This window comes from Paroedura picta, chromosome 13 (genome assembly GCF_049243985.1).
Source record: "Paroedura picta isolate Pp20150507F chromosome 13, Ppicta_v3.0, whole genome shotgun sequence".
NCBI lineage: Eukaryota > Metazoa > Chordata > Lepidosauria > Squamata > Gekkonidae > Paroedura > Paroedura picta.
In genome coordinates this window covers 22,557,462-22,578,375 of record NC_135381.1, presented here as the reverse complement: position 1 = coordinate 22,578,375, position 20,914 = coordinate 22,557,462, and the positions used below count along the sequence as shown (strand labels likewise).

General features: G+C 45.0%; 1 protein-coding gene across 4 annotated transcripts in view; it reads left to right on the top strand.

Annotated features, from left to right (window-relative positions):
• Positions 1–20,914, top strand: part of FGF13 (fibroblast growth factor 13) — a 177,653-nt gene that overhangs the window by 84,054 nt on the left and 72,685 nt on the right. For 2 of the 4 annotated variants that reach the window (XM_077307983.1, XM_077307980.1), the window contains one exon: positions 11,201–11,368. The exons of 1 other annotated variant lie outside the window; for it this stretch is intronic. In XM_077307983.1, the coding sequence (XP_077164098.1) occupies positions 11,203–11,368 (166 nt within the window). In that variant the 5' untranslated portion in view covers positions 11,201–11,202. Of the gene's footprint in view, positions 1–11,101; positions 11,369–20,914 lie in introns of all 4 variants that reach the window. One more of the 4 variants, XM_077307979.1, reaches the window with a different exon arrangement.

Sequence of the window (20,914 nt, the reverse complement as noted above, 5' to 3'; positions counted from 1 at the left end):
TTCCCAGTCGGAATGTAAGAACGGCTTTGCCAGATCTCTTGGGACAAATTGCAACACAGCGCAAAGTTGTCAGGTCTTCTGCTTTGGCGGGAAATTTCTCATCCCCTGTAGGACCTTCCTGCCGCTGCTCACCTAGAAGAAGAAGAAGAAGAGTTGGTTCTTATATGCCGCTTTTCCCTACCCGAAGGAGGCTCAAAGCGGCTTACAGTCGCCTTCTCATTCCTCTCCCCACAGCAGACACCCTGTGAAGTGGGTGAGGCTGAGAGAGCCCTGATATTACTGCCCGGTCAGAACAATTTTATCAGTGCCGTGGCGAGCCCAAGGTCACCCAGCTGGCTGCATGTGGGGGAGCGCAGAATCGAACCCGGCATGCCAGATTAGAAGTCCGCACTTCTAACCACTGCACCAAACTGGCTCTAGACAGTTTGGGAAATGTGTATGGAGTGGTGGTGGTGGTGGTGGTGTTTAGTGTAATCTCTATGCCACTGTGTCATCTCAGTATACAAAAAGGAGGGTACACAGTATTAGAAGGACATCAGAAAAGGAAAACTGTAATGGTGCAAATAGAACCTGAATAGATCATTTCCCAGTCTTGTTTTTATCTTCTTACACATTGCCCAAAGGCATACACATTAAAGTTCATAGCATGGATGATAAGTGGTCAAAAAATAATCCAGGTAAAGCGAAAAAGGATAGGTAAAGAAAAACCATCCGGGTGAGGACAAAATAGAACAAACAGTCTTGCCATGCTATTTCAGGCTGTTTTGCTGTAAGATATTAAACAATATATAGATTAAAATCAGCATGCAAGCATTGAAGCACCCTTGCAGAACAAATTCTGTACAGAAACTTGTGGCAACATATAAGATAAAAAATGTCAAGTAAAAATGAGATTAAGAAATTATCTATTCGGATTTTATTTGTATAATTACATGTTTTTTCCCCGTGTCATTTCCATCTCAACTTGCAAGTGACATCAACACATCCGGCATTGATTTAGCAGTCCCCCAAAACTCTATGGTTTAACCAATGATATCATGCTGTTGTCAGCAAGATGCCTCCCCCTCCTCCCTTGCCCGGTGGGTATTCTGGTGCTTTCCAGTCTTGAGCTAAGAACCCCAGCACTGCAGTAGAGCAAGTACTTTGCATACACTAGGTCCAAGGCTTGATCCTTGGCATTTCCACTTAGCCACAAGTTTGGGAAAAATTGTGGGAAGCTGCTGCCAAAAATAGCAGGCTAGTAAGTGAGATGGGTCAGGAACAAAACATTGGACTCGCCTTGAAGGTTTCTTCTCTTCATGGGGCAAAGTCATCCAGACTGCTTAGGTTACACTCCCCATCAGGGAGTCAGGCAGTGTGCTTCCTGGCCTGTTGTCCTTTGTCTTGTCTAGAGGGCCGCATTTGACGTGGGTTGAACTTTGGCCTGAACTTGTAGTAGTGGAAATTCCAGAAGTCCCTGGAGTCTCTGGATCTTCCTGGCATGCCATAGGAACAAATCAGCTGTTTCTGTCGTGGTTGGAAACTGAAGAAGCTGCAGTGGCTTTCTTCTTCTCCTTGGTTTCCACCAAAACCTTGTCCAAGTTTGACTCTCCAAATAAGAAACGGCCAGAGAACCTGGATGCTGATGCTGTGTTATTGGAGGTGTGGTCCACCCTCCAATGCTTGAGCCAAATATTGCAGTGGACCGTCACATTGGCTGCCTAGGCCCTGGCACAAAATTGAATAATATTTTATGATGGATCTGCATCTGCCCTCTTAATCTTTGTAACCACCTGCCTCACTGAGGGACCTGAGAACTCAGGTGATTTGAGCATGATATCCATCCAGATCATGATAGCCCTGGTAAAGTTGGACTGGACCACCAAAGCTCTAATCGCCATGGATGAAGCCTCATAGTTTTTCTTGAGGGCATGCTCATTTTTCTTGTCCACATAATCTTTTATGGGATTGTCTGTGTCTTTTGGCAGTATTGCTCCAGAATGGAGAGCCACCACAGGGGCGTCGACGAGTGGGACTTTGAGGTCCTCCATGGTGTCATCAGTAAGGGTATTGAGCTGCTTGGCTATAGAACTGAGGGAATTTCCAAGGCCCAGGATGGACCAGTTTCAGGATGTCCTTGAAAGTATCTGGAAAGGGAAGGACGGTTTTGGACTGGCAAAGGCCTCTTTAAGCCTCTAGCATCCAGATTGGCTGAGGCCTTTAAGCGTGGTTCCTGTTGCAACTCCATTTCATACTTGAGGGTGAATATCACCTTGGGCAGGCTACGTTGTAGGTGTTCTGCCTGAAAGAGTCTAGTAAAGATATCTGCTGTATCAGCGACCTCCTCACCTAAGAGTTCCCCTTCTTCTTTGTCTGAGAGTACTTCTGACAAAGATGCAGTGGAATGAACCTCGCTGGTTGCTCTTGGACTGCTTTCACACCACCTGTTGGTGTCATGAGAACTTTGCCTAGAGGCAGATGCCCCCCCCCCTTGTATCTGGGAGTCTAGGCTCATCTTCCATTGAAGGCTCAGAGTCATAGTGACCATGGGCCCAGCCCACCTGGCAAGGCTTGGCAGATAAGCAAGTTTAATGGACATGTGGCTCAAGGGAGTTCCTGGAGGCGGCAAGGATTCTGGCCTTCCTGGCCTCTAAACTGCCTCCACTGCAGGAACTCCAGGAATGTCTGTTCCTCTTCATCCTCAGCTGGGACGTATTGCCACTGAGCTTTGCAGGGCCTCCACCTCCCTTCCCCCTCTGATGTGTGCGAAGGGCCTGCTCCATGGTCCGGACTGGACTCAGGATCGGAGTCCTCCCAGCCTTGATCACCACTGCATGATTGTGAAACCGGTAATTTGGGGGAGGGGGGTAGCGGCAGTGGACCATGTGAGCGGCGCCCTCTTGGTCAAGCGGTGACCCTTGTGGCGGCTTCAGGGAGAACGCTTACTTGGGGCTTGCACAGAGGGCTCCAGGATACCCATGGCTTTCTCGTTGGCCAGGAAACATGAATGAGAACGTGGGCATGAAGGTACTCACTCTCCTGCGGGGCTCATCATCCCCACCTGATTCCCACAATGTTCCCCAGTCTTGGCTTCCAATGCTTGGAGCACCTCCGTGTTCTCTCTCCAGGCACACGATCTGGAGCCGTGGAATGTGCATCACCACAGTCTGGGCTGTGGGCAAGCGCTGCTGGAGCAGCTTCCTTTTCTTCGCTGGCTGACGTTCCACTGTGTCTCTGGAGTCTCTGGTCCTGGAGTCCTTCTTCCGGGTGTTCCATTTCTCCTTGGCGCCCTGCTTCCTGGTGGCAAGAGGCAAGGGTTCCTCCATGACATAGTCTTGTTGGAGGAGTGAGGCTCCAGAGCTCCAGGCTGCTCCTCCTACCATAAAGCAGCCAGAAATTATGGCATCTTTATGCCCATGACCCAGCAAGTGGAGTTCTGTACATTACCTGAGCATCCCAGCCCATGGACTGAAAACCCCTGGTTTTCTTGAACCGCAGCCTTCTAGCAAATCACTTTTGAAACTGTGGGGAAGTTGCAAAGGAGTACAGCAAAGGAAGCACTTAGGAGCTGTTTCCTATATAGTCACATATGCAAAATTAACTTTGTGTGGCTTATATTTGCAAAGTAATTTTGTCAGCAGTTAAAATGTCTCATATATCATATAATGTGTATTTGTGGCAAGTGTATATTTGTTTTCCCAAAGTTGGTTTGTATTTTTGTAGCAAAAATATATACTCCCAGATAATTGTCCTTGTAGGAAGGTGCCATTGCTAAATAGCTCTCATGGCCACTCAACACAAATAGATACTTTACACACAGATCTTGAATGTGTCCAAGACATAAAAATAGTTATAAAATGTGTTTTTTTGCAAAATGGTGGCTGCTTGAGCCTTTATTTTTATTGAGCCCCTTAATCTCAACATTCTGCACCTTTGAGCACCTTCCCCCTTTCCCCAAAGTTTCCTAATGTAATTTTTTTAAAGACTGGGCTATAAATTTATAACACTGCTGTGCAAGACTGCTTTTTTAAAAGTTAGAAACAGCATTGTAACAGGATCACATTTCCTTTTTTTTTTTTTAGAGGCAGATTTTTCAGAATCGAGCAAGGAGGAAGGAAGGAAGGAAGGGGGAGTGAGGACAGTGACAAACAACTCAAAATGTTGGGTGTGCCCAAAAAACCCCAAGTGCGTGCATTTCCGCAATGAACAGCCCCAAATTAGACCCCATTAGTCCCCGCTTGAAAAGATGAAATCTGATTTTTCTGGGGATTCCTTTGCTGTGGGGCAAGTGAGAAGAGGAATTCAGGGCTGTGTCTGACAAAGAAGAATTCAGTGCGGAAACAGATGAAACAGTCAACCTTTTAAAAATGCGAATCTGAACAGTATCACTAGTGCGGAAACAGTTGGTGTCTGATTGTTGTTTGCCTGATGAATACTTTGGTGAAAGTCTGAAATTTACATTTTCTGAACAGGCGTTGGTCCAGTAATAGGTAGTCATGGCTTTTAAAAGTACATTTTAGGGGACCTTTAAAACACTGTCAGTCTGCCTTGTGAAAAGACAAGGAATAAGCTGATGAAATTAGCTGTTCCATATTGTGGTGACTAGGTGCTTTTAAAATTTCACTTCCTTCATTTTAACTGGAATACATGGGACATTGTATTAAAGTCTTGGGTAGGTTGCCCGGTGGGCAGGAGCAATTCTGATACATCTATGCGGGTGTCTTCTAAGTTTACATATTGCAGTACTTTCTGCCATCAAACAGAAAGTGTCAGAACATAATTGGATCCTCAAGCTCAGAGCATTGATCCATAATTTAAATAGTGGGCCATAATCAGCAGCTTAGAAGGAAGCCTGCCTTTGGGTAGAGGGAAGCACAGCACAAGGCAGTGCTGCTACCATTTCTGCTACCTCTATAGCAGACCCCCACAAGAATACCACTCTCCTTTCCTACTCCTTTTATATTCACCCAAATACACTCAACTGAACTTTCATGCTCAGTTACCTGTATTTCTTCACAAGTATAAAGATTCTTAACATATATTGCTACACCTCCCCCCTTCTTTACTTGTCTGTCCCTTTTGAATAGATTGTACCCCTCAATTCTAATATTCCAATTGTAATATCCCACCAAGTTTCTGTGATTCCTATTAGGTCATAACCCTCTTCCTCTTTTAGGACTACGAGTTCCTCCTGCTTGTTTCCCATACTCTGTGCATTAGTGTAGAGACATCATAATCCATCCTACGTGTGCCCCATGGTTTTGGCTTTTGAACTTCCTTGCAAGTTAGTAGTTCCTGGTTATGTGCCGTTCCCTTTAGCTTTGCAAGCTTCCCATCTTCAGTTCTTGCCATCACACCAAGTTCTGAATTTACGTCTCATCCCCCCTTTGTGTTTAGTTTAAAGCCCTCTTCACCAGGTGTGCAAGGGTTCTCCCAAAAATACTTTTTCCGTCCCTTGTAAGGTGCACACCATCTCCTGATAATAGCCCCTCATATTGACATCATAGACGATGATTCAGAAATCCAGACCTTTCCTGATGACACCAGTGACGTAGCCAGTCATTTCCTTGCATGATTTTTCTCTCTCTTCCTAAGCCACGACCACTTACAGGAAGGACTGATGAAAACACAATTTGTGCTGGTCCATTACCTTTTCCCCCAGATCCACAAAGTCTTTCTTAATACGTTCCATGCTGTGCTGGGCAGCATTATTTGTTCCTACATGGATGAGAAGGAAGGGGTAATGATCTGTGGGCTTGATGAGCCTTTCCAGCCATTCTGTGACATCCTTGATGTGTGCACCAGGTAGGCAGCAGACCTCTCAAGACAACAAGTCTGGTCTACATCAGCCTCTACGCCTCTCAGCAATCTCCAATTACTACTACCCATTTCTTTCGACCCTTGGGAGAAGTCCTAGAACTCTTACCTGTGGGGGCCTGTGACTTGTTTCCTGGTCTTCATAGGGGTTTGCTCTTTGTGGGGAATTGCTCATGCTCCTGTGCTCCTGAATCAACATCTTCAGGCAGATCCTTGAAATGATTGCTGAGTATCAATTGGGCAGAGCTTCTCTTCCTATGTGTAACAGCCTTCCATTTAATACCCTCCTGTGTTTGGTGTGCCACTGTTTGTTTTGATAACTTTCCCTCCTCCTGCACTTGTTCTCTCAAGAGGATGAGGATGCATTGCTTTAGGATGCTTTGGGCTGATCCTGCGTTGAGCAGGGTGTTGGACTAGATCGCCTGTGTGGCCCCTTCCAACTCTATGATTGTACTAGTAATCAAGCCCGCTGTATGAGTAATACAGTGGGCGCTAGGCACTTACTCTCTCGTGGGGCTCCCTCGGGCGGCGGGGCCTCCCCCGGGCGGCGGTCTTTTGTCGGCAGCTCCGTCTATTGTGCCTCCTCTGCTACTTCAATGGGAGGATCCTGTGCTCTACCATAGAGATTGAGGGGCATCACCTCACCGCTACGCTCTCTCCCTTCCAAATTCCACCTTTCCCAAGCAAAAAACCCCAAATCTCCAGGGATTTCCCAAGTCACAGTTGGAAACCCTAAATACAGTGGATAAATTAAACAACAAGCATATTTTGATCTTGTCTGAGGCCGGACTGAGGACTGTTATAGCAATCATGTGGTCACGATTGGGATTTGAATGTCAAGATCCAGTTTGATGTAGTAAGAGCAGTGGCCTCTAATCTGGAGAGCTGGGTTCGATTCCCCACTTCTCCACATGCAGCCAGCTGGGTGACCCTGGGCCATTCATGGTTCTCTCAGAGTTCTCTCAGCCTCACCTACCTCACAGGGTGTTTGTTGGGGGGAGGAGAAGAGAAAGTGATTGTAAACTGCTTTGAGACTCCTTTGGGGAGTAAAAAGCAGGGTAGAAAAATACAGCTCTTTTTGAGGCATTTTTAAAATCTTTCTAAAATGGTGGCGGTGTCCACTGGTCAGGCCCACTAATGCCATCATGTTCACTTTGGTCCTGGACCTTAAATAGCCGATACAGGTAGATAAGTAGCATTGTGAGGAGCCCTAGAACAATAAAAAGTACTAGCAGGCTTTGAGAGGACAGAGAAGTAACTCAACCATTAGGTGACTTTAGGTGTTTGCAAAGGGCAGCATTTTATAGTCCAGGAGAACTTCAACATTCTGATGCTCATCTGTCATGGGTGAAGGACGGGAGGGGGGACGGGGGACTGAGATTGAGGTCCTGCCCAACAAATCACAAGCAGCTACTTATTAATGCCTATATAGTGACTTAATTAATGCCACCACCTTCCTTCCCAATGGAACTCAGAGTGGCTTCTGTCACTCTCCACTCCTCTTTCATCCTCACAACAACCCTGTGATGTAGATTATGGAGAGAGAGAGAGAGAGTCACAGTACCTTTATTGGCATAGTACACTCATGCACACATGCAGGTACAATTGCGACATGGTAGTCTGTAATTCAGCAAAAACTGCAAAGCTTAGCAAGGCAGCAGCCGTGAAGTTCCTTTTCTTGTGCTCCTGTGATTTGGCAACCTTTATATGAGTCAATGATTCTCCATAAGGCATTTAATCTAATTATGCCAGTCTTCATTTGGCTGAAAATCTCCAGTTCTTTCTTCATTGAGTTAATGATTTAGCATTTGTACTCCCCTCATTGTCTGTTTCTTTTCCCTTCCTTTGTTAGGAAAAAACCCGCAATATTTCCCTACATTTTTTGGCCATTTGCTGTATTCACTGACCATATTAGCTATGTATCTGTCCCATTCAGGTGCTCAGGAGAGGCATGCATGATTTCCTACTCCATTTCATCTTCACAACAACCCTGTGAGAAAGAGGAGGCTAAGAAACAGTAATCACCAGTGATGTTCACAGCAGGGGAGGGGATTTGAACCTGGGTCTTGCTAGGATTTTATTCTGTCACACTAACCATTGCAAAACCCTGCCTATTTGCTGAAAAGTTCTTCTGCCAGACAGAGTAACCCTTCTGAGTTCTTGTAAGTTCAAGCCATTTGATGGAAAGCTGTTGAGTCTTTCACACTAATTGGCCTGTCAGAGTGATAAAGAAGGAGCACTTTTGTGCGTGTAGATTTTCTTCCATTAAGTTCAATTGAGCTGTCAGTCTCTGTCATTGCATCAAGAAAGTGGAGACTTCCATATGTATGCATTAAAAACCAACAACTCTATTGTTATTCTGAGTTCTTTAATGCATTGCGTTCTTGGCTTTAGGCCATTCATCATGTTAAGAAACAGTGTAACTGCTCTTTTCACAATGATGACATCGATCATGCCTGAGAATAACTCCAACAGCATTCTAATGAGTCTTTGTGAGGGGTTTGGATTCTGAGGCTTACTTTGAAAAGGTGCATTACTTGAAATGCTTGTTGTTGTTGTTAGGTGCGAAGTCGTGTCCGACCCATCGCGACCCCATGGACAATGATCCTCCAGTCCTTTGTGTCTTCTACCATTCCCCAGGGTCCATTTAAGTTTGCACCGACTGCTTCAGTGACTCCATCCAGCCACCTCATTCTCTGTCGTCCCCTTCTTCTTTTGCCCTCAATCGCTCCCAGCATTAAGCTCTTATCCAGGGAGTCCTTCCTTCTCATGAGGTGGCCAAAGTACTTGAGTTTCATCTTCAGGATCTGGCCTTCTAAGGAGCAGTCAGGGCTGATCTCCTCTAGGACTGACCAGTTTGTTCGCCTTGCAGTCCAAGGGACTCTCAAGAGTCATCTACAGCACCAGAGTTCAAAAGGCTCAATTCTTTGACGCTCGGCCTTCCTTATGGTCCAACTTTCACAGCCATACATTGCAACTGGGAAGACCATAGCCTTGACTAGACACACTTTTGTTGGCAGGGTGATTTCTCTGCTTTTTAGGATGCTGTCTAGATTTGCCATAGCTTTCCTCCCCAGGAGCAAGCGTCTTTTAATTTCTTTGCTGAAATGCTTAGTGGTTCCAAAAACTGTGTCATACAGCCTTCCTTGGACTCTACCACTTCAGAATGCAGCTGTGGGTTGACATTAGTCCTTCCAGCTGAATTGATGTATTATGCAAATTACCTGCTAATTATGCCAATCGGGCATGTTAATTCTGGCCTTGTCTACTCATTGCTTTGCCTCCACTCCCATACAAAAAAGTTGGAGGCAGATCAGATGAAGCATCTTTTGACCTGCCATTTGTTCCTGCCAGGATTGGTTCAAGCAGATGTGCAGCAGGAAAAGAAGTAGCAAGCATGTCAGTCATGGCTCATATTTTCCTCTTTAGCTGGAGCAACTGAGGGCAGGAACAGGACTTGGTTCCCACTAAATGATTGGGCAGAACAGTGTATGTTTTTGTCTTCTGTGTTGGTCTAAAAGGACTAAATGCTTATTTTAGAATGTAAATGAAAGCTTGGAATCGAGGCCAGTTAATGGTTTAAACAAGCTCTGAACAAAACCCAGATCACTGGGCTAGGTGGCAGCCCTAGATGTGTTGATTCCACTGTTACGATGCCAGTTGATGAAGCAATGCATTTCCAGTCTACACACAAACAAAATATTTACCAAACTTCAAACCAACAGCGGGGATTCTTCAGCCCTGAAAACACTCTCATCAGTTTCAAACCAGTCTTTGTCAGTTTCAAGCCCCCCACCCCACCAGTGTTCCTTTGTGCTCCCTTCCCATTTTCTTGCACAGAGCTTGCACCCTTGCTTGGATGTGCTGTTAGTCTGTGCATTGAGATTAGTTCCTTTAAACTTGCAATGTGACTGGCACTGGGTTCTGCTGGGCATTCATTTTCTACTGCAGAGATATGCTGACTTGATCCTAATCCTGCTGGGTTTTCAATTCCACAGTGGTACTGGTTCTGCTGGGCTTTCCAAATGCCTCCCACCTTCTGTTTGTACTGTAGAGATTCTCAGGGAATCTCTGATATTCTGTTGGGCTTCTACAGGTCTTTCTGTTAGTTTTGTGAGCAATGAGTTAATAATCCAAAACAAAATAATTTGTTTTCAGTGTTGTTGTTTTTTTATGTGTTGCTTGAACTGTCCTGTTTATAAAAGTGTTAATGGGCACCCCTGGTATGGTAGGAGACATGCAATCTCAGGGTATGGTAGGAGACATGCAAAAGCAGAGGATGCAGTGTCCTTTATAGGATCATAATCCATGACAGACTGTATATTGCCACTACAGCAGTTGCCTATGTTTTAAGATAGAAAGGAACCATTGAGAAGATCAACAGCTTTCTTCTAGGGGGCCCAAAATTATTGCTATAGTGTCTGGTACTCATGAGCATCTGGTTTGGAGGAAGGGAAGGAGCATTCTCTCATATGTTCCCCTCCCAAATTAATTGTAAGAGATGAGCCTCTTCCCCCTGAACCTAGTTCTCACTGGGGTTGTATCCCTGTATCTGCATGTATCATTCCTGACTGTAGGCTTGATGGCTTCTCCTTACAAAAAATTCTCTCCATAGAAAATGAAGGTGTTCTAGTTTTCTGGGTAGGAGCATTTTGTCACATGAATGACTATGTGCAATATGAATTAGCCATAATCCTTATTGACCAACTTTGGCTCTAACAACATATAACTCTGGAGGTGTGTGATCTCCAAATGAATAACAACATATAACCCTGGAGGTGTGTGATCTCCAAATGAATAACAACATATAACCCTGGAGGTATGTGATCTCCCCTACTGAATAACCGAGGTACAAAAAGCAGCTCTGAGAGGCGTTGATACAGATTGGGACTGTGGGGTGTTCCAAGGCTCACTCCATGCTCTTCTGAAGTCCTACTCAATGTGAACACAATTCTGATGAGGAAAATGCATGTTCATTTGTCTCATTGTCTGTAGCCTGCATGCAAAATGTAGTTCTGTGTTAGAGGAAATGCAGCCAATTGTTATATGCTTTGTATTAATCTTTTTCCTGAAATAGATATTTTAAAGTATGTGAGCTATCTTAATATAAACCGCCCTAAATAATTGCTAGAGATATTAATGTAAGCATTTAAATATCAAGTAAGATACCACCAACCCCCTTCTTCCACCTGTATCGTTGTAACCAGAGTACATTAATTTGATTTTTCTTTTCCTCTCTACCAATGTTTTTCCTTCCTTCTCCCTCCCTCACCCCTCCCTCCCTCCCTTCCCGGTATCATTATAGAGTTGATTTATTTCTCTAGATTTTTTTTCTTTGTTTCTTTTTGTTTCTGTTTTCCCTTTCGTTCTAACTTAAGTTCATTTTGTTATGTGGTGACCACAGTTATGGATGACGCTCCCCCTGGCACACAGGAGTATATTATGTTACGGCAAGATTCCATCCAATCTACGGAATTAAAGAAAAAAGAGTCCCCCTTTCGTGCTAAATGCCACGAAATCTTCTGCTGCCCTCTGAAGCAAGTACACCTCAAAGAGAACACAGAACCCGAAGGTTTGTGCACCACGAGATCCATGTTTGTTTTATCCGTTTTCCTTTTTTTTTTAATTTATTTTTTGGGAGAGAACGTGCCTGTCCTTTGGATTGTCTTGTGTGTTCCTTGGCCTGTCATAATATAATGCAACTGGATGCAAGAAGCCACTGGTGCTTCATGTCCACCCGTGCCCCTTGCTTGCTTGTTAGTGTCTGACAGAGTCTACCACGGGCCACTGATCAAATAGGCCACCCGCTGTATTCCAATATTAGGGGGGAAAATGAAATATGATAGCAACAATGCTATTTCCCCCCCTCAAGCAGAACTTTCCTATTTCTGTCCATTCTCATCATTACACTGCCTCCTGGCTGCCAAAAATCGCTTGCTTTCCTTCAGTTGGCATCTGATCTCCTTCCTGGTCTCTTCCCCTTCTTCCAACAAGCTCTCTTTCCACTTTTAACATTTTGAAAGTTGCACCAAGCTGGGAATAAATATTCGATAGCACTTAAAAGGGGATCTCTGAGACTTTTTGCTCTTCATAAAGCTTTTGCATATTGCTGTTCTTTGTTACAAATTGCTTATAAAAAGCTGTAGTTTGGCAAAGCAGGGTAAGATGTATGTCTTGCACGCCTGGTTGCATTTTGGAGAAGTACTCTGCATGCCATAGAGCCAGAGTTTGAGTGGAATGTTTTCTTCTGTTTTTTCAGAAACAGTCACAAGGTAATGGGTGAGAACATGCTTGCTTATTCACTAGAATAATAAGGAAATTGTCCCATAAGATACTGTTGGTCTGGTGTATGCCATTAAACTCTCTTTTTCCTGTACAGCATAACAACTGATATTCTGTAATGCTTTCTCTTGTATGTTTCCCACTACTGCCTCAATTCTTACCTGGTAAGCTTCCCATGTTTTGCATGAGCTTCCATATATAGTACAACAACTGATGATTTAAAAAAACAAAATTATTGTCATTATTATTGTCATGGGGGTAATTTAGGGTTAGATTCTTTTCCTATTGAGTCTATTTATCTGTGTGAGTATGGAAACTGTAGGTCTAGAACATCAGAAGATCTTTATTATTAATACCATCAGAATTACCATTCTCTAAATCAGGGGTGGTCAAACTGCGGCCCTCCAGATACTGGCAGGGGCTCATTGGCATTGTAGTCCATGGACTTCTGGAGGGCCGCAGTTTGGCTACCCCTGCTCTAAATGATCTGACCACCTTGATGAATAGTGTCTCTGTCCTCCAGTGTCCTATGACCCTTCGCTTCATGTTCTCTGTTGTTAGATGATTCCAAGAAGATTACATATTCTGGACTCACCTGTTCAATGGTTAGCATTGCAGATGTTCATAATTCTTCTAGCTGGTGAATATTAGTGTCTGGCAGATTTTTTTTTCTTTTGCCTGTTCTGCTGGGAGGCTGGATTTGTCATGAGCTGTCTTCTGGTTTGATTGAGGTCAAGATGGAGGAGGAATATGGAAATAACAAGTCTCTGTATAGGTTGAAGAGGTACAGGTATGCTTGTAAGGCCAGGCTCACATGACTGCCACCTATGGTTCTCTATCTCTTTCATCGCCAAACTAAGAAATACAAATGCATTAGTGACATCATCATGCTTGGGGTGAGCCCACTCCCAACAGAGGCCGCCAATAAGAAATATTATGTATTTTCATTTTTTGCATGGACAAAGGGCTGTGCCTTTTGGCAGTTGTGCAGTTTCTTGGAATGTCTACTTCAACATTTGGTTGCAATCTCAGACAAGTGCATGTACAGGCAAGAGAAAAGTGTACGTATTCCCGGAAATGCTTTGCACTCTTTTTTTAAAGTGCCCAGCGCCACGTTGTCCTTCTCTTGGGCAGCGAGCCCAGCCGAGGGAGCTTCCATGCTCTGTTCCTCCTTGGAAGAGAAACTGCCATCCCGCTGATCTGCTATTTTAGGGCTCCTCGGCAAAAAACAAAATGGCCACCATGGCTGGAGATCGTGCACGCGGCCGACAAACGGCTTCCCCTTGCTGCCTGGTCTGGTGCAGCCAAAAAAGGAAAATTCAGGGGAACCGAAGGGGAAGGTAGGACGGGCAGTTGGGAGGAAATTCTGAGGAAAGGTAAGGAAAAAAGGTCTTCCGATATGCTCGGGTTAGAGACGCCTAGCCAAAAAGCTCTCCCTCTACTCGAGGCAGGAAGAAGACTGGCTAGCAGGGGGCGTTTCTCACCAGAAGACGGGAAGTTTTTATTTGACCTGCCTCCCTCAAAGAGAGTTGGGAAGCACCCACCAATTTTCCTCCTGTTCAGGAGGCAATGATTGTTTGAGCTACACACATTCTTAGCAGCCTGATTGAATTGCACATCTCTTTTCTTTATTGTCCAATTGACTTCAATACAATACAATACAAAACCTTTAATGGCGTTCACGATATAAAACAATATACAAATCGGTTCTGTAATACAAGTCTAAAAAAAACGGCGAGGAAAGTTACAGCAGGCAAGGGTGCAGCAGATACAAAAAGATGAAGCCAGTGACGTTTACTTCTTTACCCTGTGGGTCATTACTATAGATAAAAACTTGGCTACCTGTTCAGTGGTCTCCGAGCAATTATCGATAAGCAGCAATTCAAGAGCCCTGCCATCTGAGACATTAGGGAAGGGTAGAAGTGGGGAGATCAAGTCAGAACGTTTGTTGTTATACAACTCACATCACAGAATGATATGGAAAACTGAGTCTGGTTCTGTATGGCAATACCTGCAAATTCTTTCATTGCGGGGAATTCTCCTATACCTGCCTTCAACCATTGCAGAAGGAAACACGTTTAGTCTGGCTAACATAAAACGCTCTGCGGTTTGAAGGAATTATAAGGTTGGAGAAATAATGTGCGATAGTGTTTGGGGATAGACCAAAAGTTCGTGGGGAGCATGGTCCCCCTGCACCAGCATAAATTATCTGGAGATCAATATCCTGGATACTTCTTTGGATAGTTTGAAAAATATGATCCTCTCCAGAGTTAGCTAAAGAATCAAGGTCAAGGCCTATGGATTTAATTTTAGAGGCAATGGCCTGAGACCATTTCGAAGTATCATGGTCAGATGGAAGAAGTGCAAGGAGACTATTTGGCGGAGGACTAAAGAAAAGATGGAGCCAGTATTTGATGGATAAAATCCAAGCACATGATTCGATAGTGTGTAGACACAGCTTGGCACATAAAGTCAAATAGGTTACCGAATTCGGTAAGCCTAAAATTTTGTGATAAAAGGCTGCAGACATACAGTCAGCTTCTTTATTAAGAGACTGGATCCATACAGGAATCCCAAAGAGCAGTCGAGGGATCACGGAGGCTTGAAAAACCTGAAGAGCCACAGGCACATATTGGTTGCCCTTCTGGAAGTGGAAGCGACTAATGGCCTGTGATTTATTCTTGGCCAAGGAAAGACTATTATTACCAACTGACCTCAAAAAGAGTGCCTAACAAACAAATGCATATTCTTTTTCAGATCTCCCCCCTTTCTCTGCAATCTAACAAGTTTTTCTTCTTATCAAACACTCCCCCTCCCCAAAGACCTTTCTTTTGTCAAGCAGCTGTGTTGCTACTTCCAATGACATATTGCATCATTAAACCATTCTTCCAGAAAATGTTTTAGAACCAAGAGACCAGACGGTCTGTCTCATTCCAGTGCGTACACTAATAATCAAGGACAAATCCCCCCCCCCAAGCAGCATTTTCACTCACAGATGAAGGCAAGACATGAACGAGTGCAATATTGTCCTTAATCCATTAATTTTGAGAATCTGTCAGAACTGGAAATGAGGGTGGGGAATGATGTTGTCTGGATTAAAATTTCAATGTTTTAAAACGAGTATGTTTCTTGAGAAACTGCCTTCATGATATTACTCCTTAGCTTTTCTTCTTCCAAAAGCGCTGGGGCTATGCAAAGGTCTGCCCTTACTCATTCTGATCCATGACTTGGCCAGGAAGCATGTTCAGGTCACCGAAAGGCCCATGAGACACATTCAGAGGCCAAGAAACCTGAGATCACAGTGGTTCAAGTTATGCTGTCAGATTGATGAAATGGGTTTCAAAGTGTTCCACTGAATAGAGAGTAAAGAATATGAAACAAACTTTGACCCAATATTTTCAAAGGGCTTAAACAGACAAAAGGCTGGGAATTCCGTGAATGGAGCTCCTACAATCTATCCCTCTGAAAATCCTATACTTATCAGGCCTGGGCAGAGTCTGCACTTACTTTATTTATTCCGTTGTCAATCCTGTTGAATTCATATCACTTTGAACTCGGATCTTCCTCTCCCCCCCCATTGAAACAGGAAAGTGTTCTGCACGTGGTTAGGGTAGTTCAGAAGATGGGAGGGAGCCAAGCCTCTTTCTTTCTTTTCTTGAAGGGGGGGGGGAGAGGATCGAAAAAGGCAGAGAAGGGAGAAAAAATCCAGGACCAACAGAAGTTGAGAGAAATTAGGGGCTTCTCCTTTAAGGAAGTTTCTCACATGACCACCTGTGGCCAATCATGGGTCCTCTACCGCGGAGGAGAGCCCAGATTCAAAACAGCCTTTAAATATGGCGGGTTAAAAGCACTCTAAGATATTGCACAATAAAGGTAGGGTCACTCCGGATCAATCCTTCTTGCTGCAGAAGGAAATTTTAAATCACCCCAAATCCAAACGGAAATCGCATTCTGTGTAGAGGGCAGGGACTGAATGGATCTGGGGTTGGAATAAAAGCTCCGTGCAGTTTACACCCTGATCTGGATCAAGAACAAAATGCAAGGTAGGGTTGCCAGCAGCAGGGGGAGAAATTCCTGGAGATTTAGGGGTGGAAGAGAGCAGGTTAGAATGCCATGCAGTCCATTGCAGAAGCAGCCATTTCCTCCAGAGGAACTTGTCTCTGTAGCCTAGAGCAGGGGTAGTCAACCTGTGGTCCTCCAGATATCCATGGACCGCAATTCCCATGAGCCCCTGCCAGCAAACGCTGGCAGGGGCTCATGGGAATAGCAGTCCATGGACATCTGGAGGACCACAGGTTGACTACCCCTGGCCAAGAGATCAGTAGCAATTGCAGGAGATCTGCAGGCCCCATTTGGAGACTGGCACCTCTAGTGCAACTTCATTCCTGTGTCATTGGCCTGAAGTGAAATTGTTTTGGAGAGCCACTCTTTGCTCCCCTGGGAAAACATCTAAAGGTATTTATTTGCTCCCAAAGTGCAATGAGTGACTCACTATTTGCCATTTCAGTATGGGAAAACAGCAGGGGGAGAGACCCTTTGTACTGCAGTTCTCATTTGAACTGGAGCCTTATTGGTCTGATGCTTAGGTAGGGAGGAGACTGCAAAACCTGCCCCTTAAAACTCTTACTGGTTTATTTTCTGCACCCTAAAATAAGCCTTGAATCTGGTTTTAGATAAAAGCGTTTGATATGTTTAAGTAGTGCCATTATGGGCCCTGACACTGGCCCCACTTTAGCTTTCCTCGAAGGATCATATACACCCTATTCCATAATACCACGAGGCATCTAATAAAGCCAAGTTAAACTCAATATCTGCCTTACACATTTGCAGAGTACTGTAGAGCAGGGGTAGTCAACCTGTGGTCCTCCAGATGTTCATGGACTACAATTCCCATGAGCCCCCTGCCAGCAAATGCTGGCAGGGGCTCATGGGAATTGTATTCCACGAACATCTGGAGGACCACAGGTTGACTACCCCTGCTGTAGAGTAATGGCTCCCAAACCACTGCTGGTGAGAATATATTGGGCTGTGATTGGACTCTGAGCCTTTTAACTTAATTGTGGCCAGCCTCAGCCATTGCAACAGACCCAAAGCCACAGTAGTTAACCAGAAGAGTCCATATGGCTCTGCAGGGGTGGATTTCCTGGAGGGGTTTGCGCACATTCTTCTCCATTACATCCAGGCATATGTGGTGCTCCGTTTAAACAGGAAATCCAGTTCTAGCAGCATAAAGACCATCTGAGACACATCTTGCAGCTATTTGTCCTTTTAAATTGTTTAAACATCAGCTGCCACTATCTTTTTGAGACAGGGTTACATGCAAAGAAGCCTGCTTTGGAAACCTATATTGTGCCAGTGCATTCAGAGGACAGAGGCTCTAATGAAGTTGAGTGTTTGTGGCCTTTTTCTCTTAAAAATAAATAACTAAACCAACGGTTGGTTAGTCAGCATTGTACAATCAAGACTTTGGCATTATGCCCACAGTTCTGTTTTCTATGTGATTTCTCTGTCTTTCTCCCTCTGCCCTTTTCCTCTGTAACATTCAATCTCCCTCCAGGCATACATAACCTTTTTTAAACAGACAAGCACGGCGATGTTTTAGTTTTGGATGTGTGTTTGAGTGGGGGGGGGGATGTGATAGCAATTGGGAATAAAGGATGGCAGTCTTCATCAAGCAACCCAGAGAAGCACAGTGGGTTTTCACAAATGTTAAGGAGTTTAACATGGCTAAAAGAAATAGAGCCCGGCTCATGTCCAACTACTGGAGGAAAGAAAGCCCAGGGGTCCAATTACACATGACCTTGACCCCACGGCAAGCAACCTCCCTGTAGTGAAGGGAAGATTCCCTTTGGGAATTACCTAGGAAGCATCATTTGGCTGAGATAAATTCTGAAGCCCCAAATGACGTGGGTGGAGCCAATTGTATGGATCTCTCCCATGTCAACTTCACCCTCCCAGAAACAAGGCCAATGTTGACTGGGGAAGGAAACCAGCTCTTGGGATAGTATCAAAACATAGTAGCTCAGGGTGTGAGCCAGGATAGAAGAATATTCAGTTCTAATCTTGTCTCTGCAGTGGATTTATACAATGGGGGAGAGCTTGATGAACTAGAAAGTACAATTATCCTTTTCTGAAAAGGAATGGAATACTCTGCCCTTTGGCTCAGTATGACTCTCCCATGTACAAAAATTAAAATTAGTAGAATACAGTTTGTTGTTCTTGTTAGGTGCGAAGTCGTGTCCGACCCATTGCGACCCCATGGACAATGATCCTCCAGGCCTTCCTGTCCTCTACCATTCCCCAGAGTCCATTTAAGTTCGCACCGACTGCTTCAGTGACTCCATCCAGCCACCTCATTCTCTGTCTTCCCCTTCTTCTTTTGCCCTCAGTTGCTCACAGCGTTAGGCTCTTCTCCAGGGACTCCTTCCTTCTCATGAGGTATTTAAGTATTTAAGAATACAATTAAAAGACTTAAAATTACATAGCTAATACTGCCCTTAATATGGGAAGAGAGGGATCCACTTAGTGTAACCCTCACTGAGCATAGCCTAGTGCAGAGTTGCTCAACCTGCAAGTCACGACTACTTGAGGGGTCATTTGGCTTTTCCTGTGGCAGCGGCATGGCACTGACCTCCTCCGTGCTGCCTCAGAGCTCCACGGCAGCGTGGAGGAGGCAAGCACCATGCTGCCACTGCTACCGCTCCGGCTACCATTGCCGCCACCACTCCTGTGGTGCTGGCCTCCTCCGTGAGCTTCGTGGCAGCACAAAGGAAGCCAGCGCCATGCTGCCATTCTGGCCACCACTGCTGTAGCTCTGTGACCTCTACAGTAAAGTGGCAGCGGTGCATGTGCCCCTGCTGTAAGGGTCACAGAGTTACAGCGGCTGAGAACCACTGGCCTAGTGGCTACAAGCGGCTAGATGTTCCTGTAGGCCTTAACCATAGATCCAATGGAACAGCTCTGTCTTACCCATGGACCCATGGAATTTTCAAAGATTCTGCAGGGCCTTGATCTCTTGTGGCAGAGCATTCCACCATGCTGGGGCCAAGGCTGGGAATGCCCTAGCTCTGGCTGAGGCCAATTAGACCTCCTTAGTGTCAGTGATCCAAAGCAGATTCTGATCGCTGCAATGGTGCCCTGGGAGCCTGGGGAACCTGTGGAGCCTGCATTGGTTCCATTCCAGGAACAGTGGTCCCCTTGCCACTGGGAAGTGTTCACCTGGGGTGCCAAAGGAGGGGCATACCTCCCTGGGTCCCACCCCATGCCACTTGGCACTGTGATCTCCATGGCTCTCTTGCCAGATGAAAGAGGCCAGGCCCATGCATGTGGAACCTTTTAAGGACCTCAGGCCCACACTTCCCCATCCCCCACTCAGGTGTGGTGCATAATCATACTGTGCCTGCCTTCCAAGTTGCTAGGCACACTCATCAGGATACGTCTTCTCTGGGTGCTCCTCTGCTACATCAACTGGCGGCTTGAGGTAAGCCTCAGCCACATTTGTTATTGTTAGCAATCCTTTAACCCTACAGCATACATACAACAAAATCTGAAGGGATTTAGGAAGTCTGGAGGAAGAGGAAGATGTAAACTGTTGGAAGGCTGTTCATGGTAGATGAATCCTTTGTTTCCAAAGTCTGGTTTTATTATTTTAAATAAACATATGCTCCCCATTGTCCATCAGATTCCTGCGGGCAGCAGCAACACATATGATAGCAACATTGAGATTCAGTGTAGCATTCAGAAAACTATCAGCCATGGACCCAGAATTAAAATAATTGTACAGAAAGTGTTATAAAAGCTAAAGCTCAATATGAGCAAGAAGTGCTAAACACAGCAAAAAAAAAAGGCTTCTTTTGTTAGATTTCAAGTAAGAAAAACAGTAGGGACATGATAGGACCACTGCGAGGACAAGAAAGTGAAATTATAACAGATGATGAAGAGAGGGCTGAACTGCTTAACTCCTATTTCTCCTCAGTCTTCTCTTGTGAGGGAAATAGTGCTCAATGTGACAAAAAATGTAACACAACACGGGGGATGGGAATGGTGGCCTAGGATCACTGTTGGGGCCGTCCACAAACACCTCGTTTCTTTAAATGTAACAAAGTCTTCTGGGCCAGATGAACTGCATCCAAGAGTACTAAACGAACTTACAGATGGAGAAGGAGAAGAGTTGGTTCTTATATGCCGCTTTTCCCTACCTGAAGGAGGCTCAAAGCGGCTTACAGTCGCCTTCCCATTCCTCTCCCCACAACAGACACCCTGTGGGGTGGGTGAGGCTGAGAGAGCCCTGATATCACTGCTCGGTCAGAACAGTTTTATCAGTGCTGTGGCAAGCCCAAAGTCACCCAGCTGGTTGCATGTGGGGGAGCGCAGAATCGAACCTGGCATGCCAGATTAGAAGTCCGCACTCCTAACCACTGCACCAAACTGGCTCTCTGTAATCTCTGAACCTCTGTCCATTATTTGTGACACTACTTGGAGAACAGGTGAGGTGCCAGATGATTGGAGGTGGGCAAATGTTGTCTCCATCTTCATGAAAGGGAAAAAGGAGAATCCAGGTAACTATTGACCCATCAGCTTGACATTTGTAACTGGCAACATTTTGGAACAAATCATCAAACACTCAGTCCTTGGGCAGCTGGAACCGAGAGCTGTGATTTCTAAGAATCATCACGGGTTTCGCAAGAACAAGTCATGTCAGACCAACCTTATCTCTTTTTTTGAGAATGCGACTACCTTGCTGGATCGGGAATGCCATGGACATAGTTTATCTGGACTTCAGTAAAGCTTTTGATAAGGTTCCACGTGGTATTCTTGTTCACAAGTTGGTAAAATG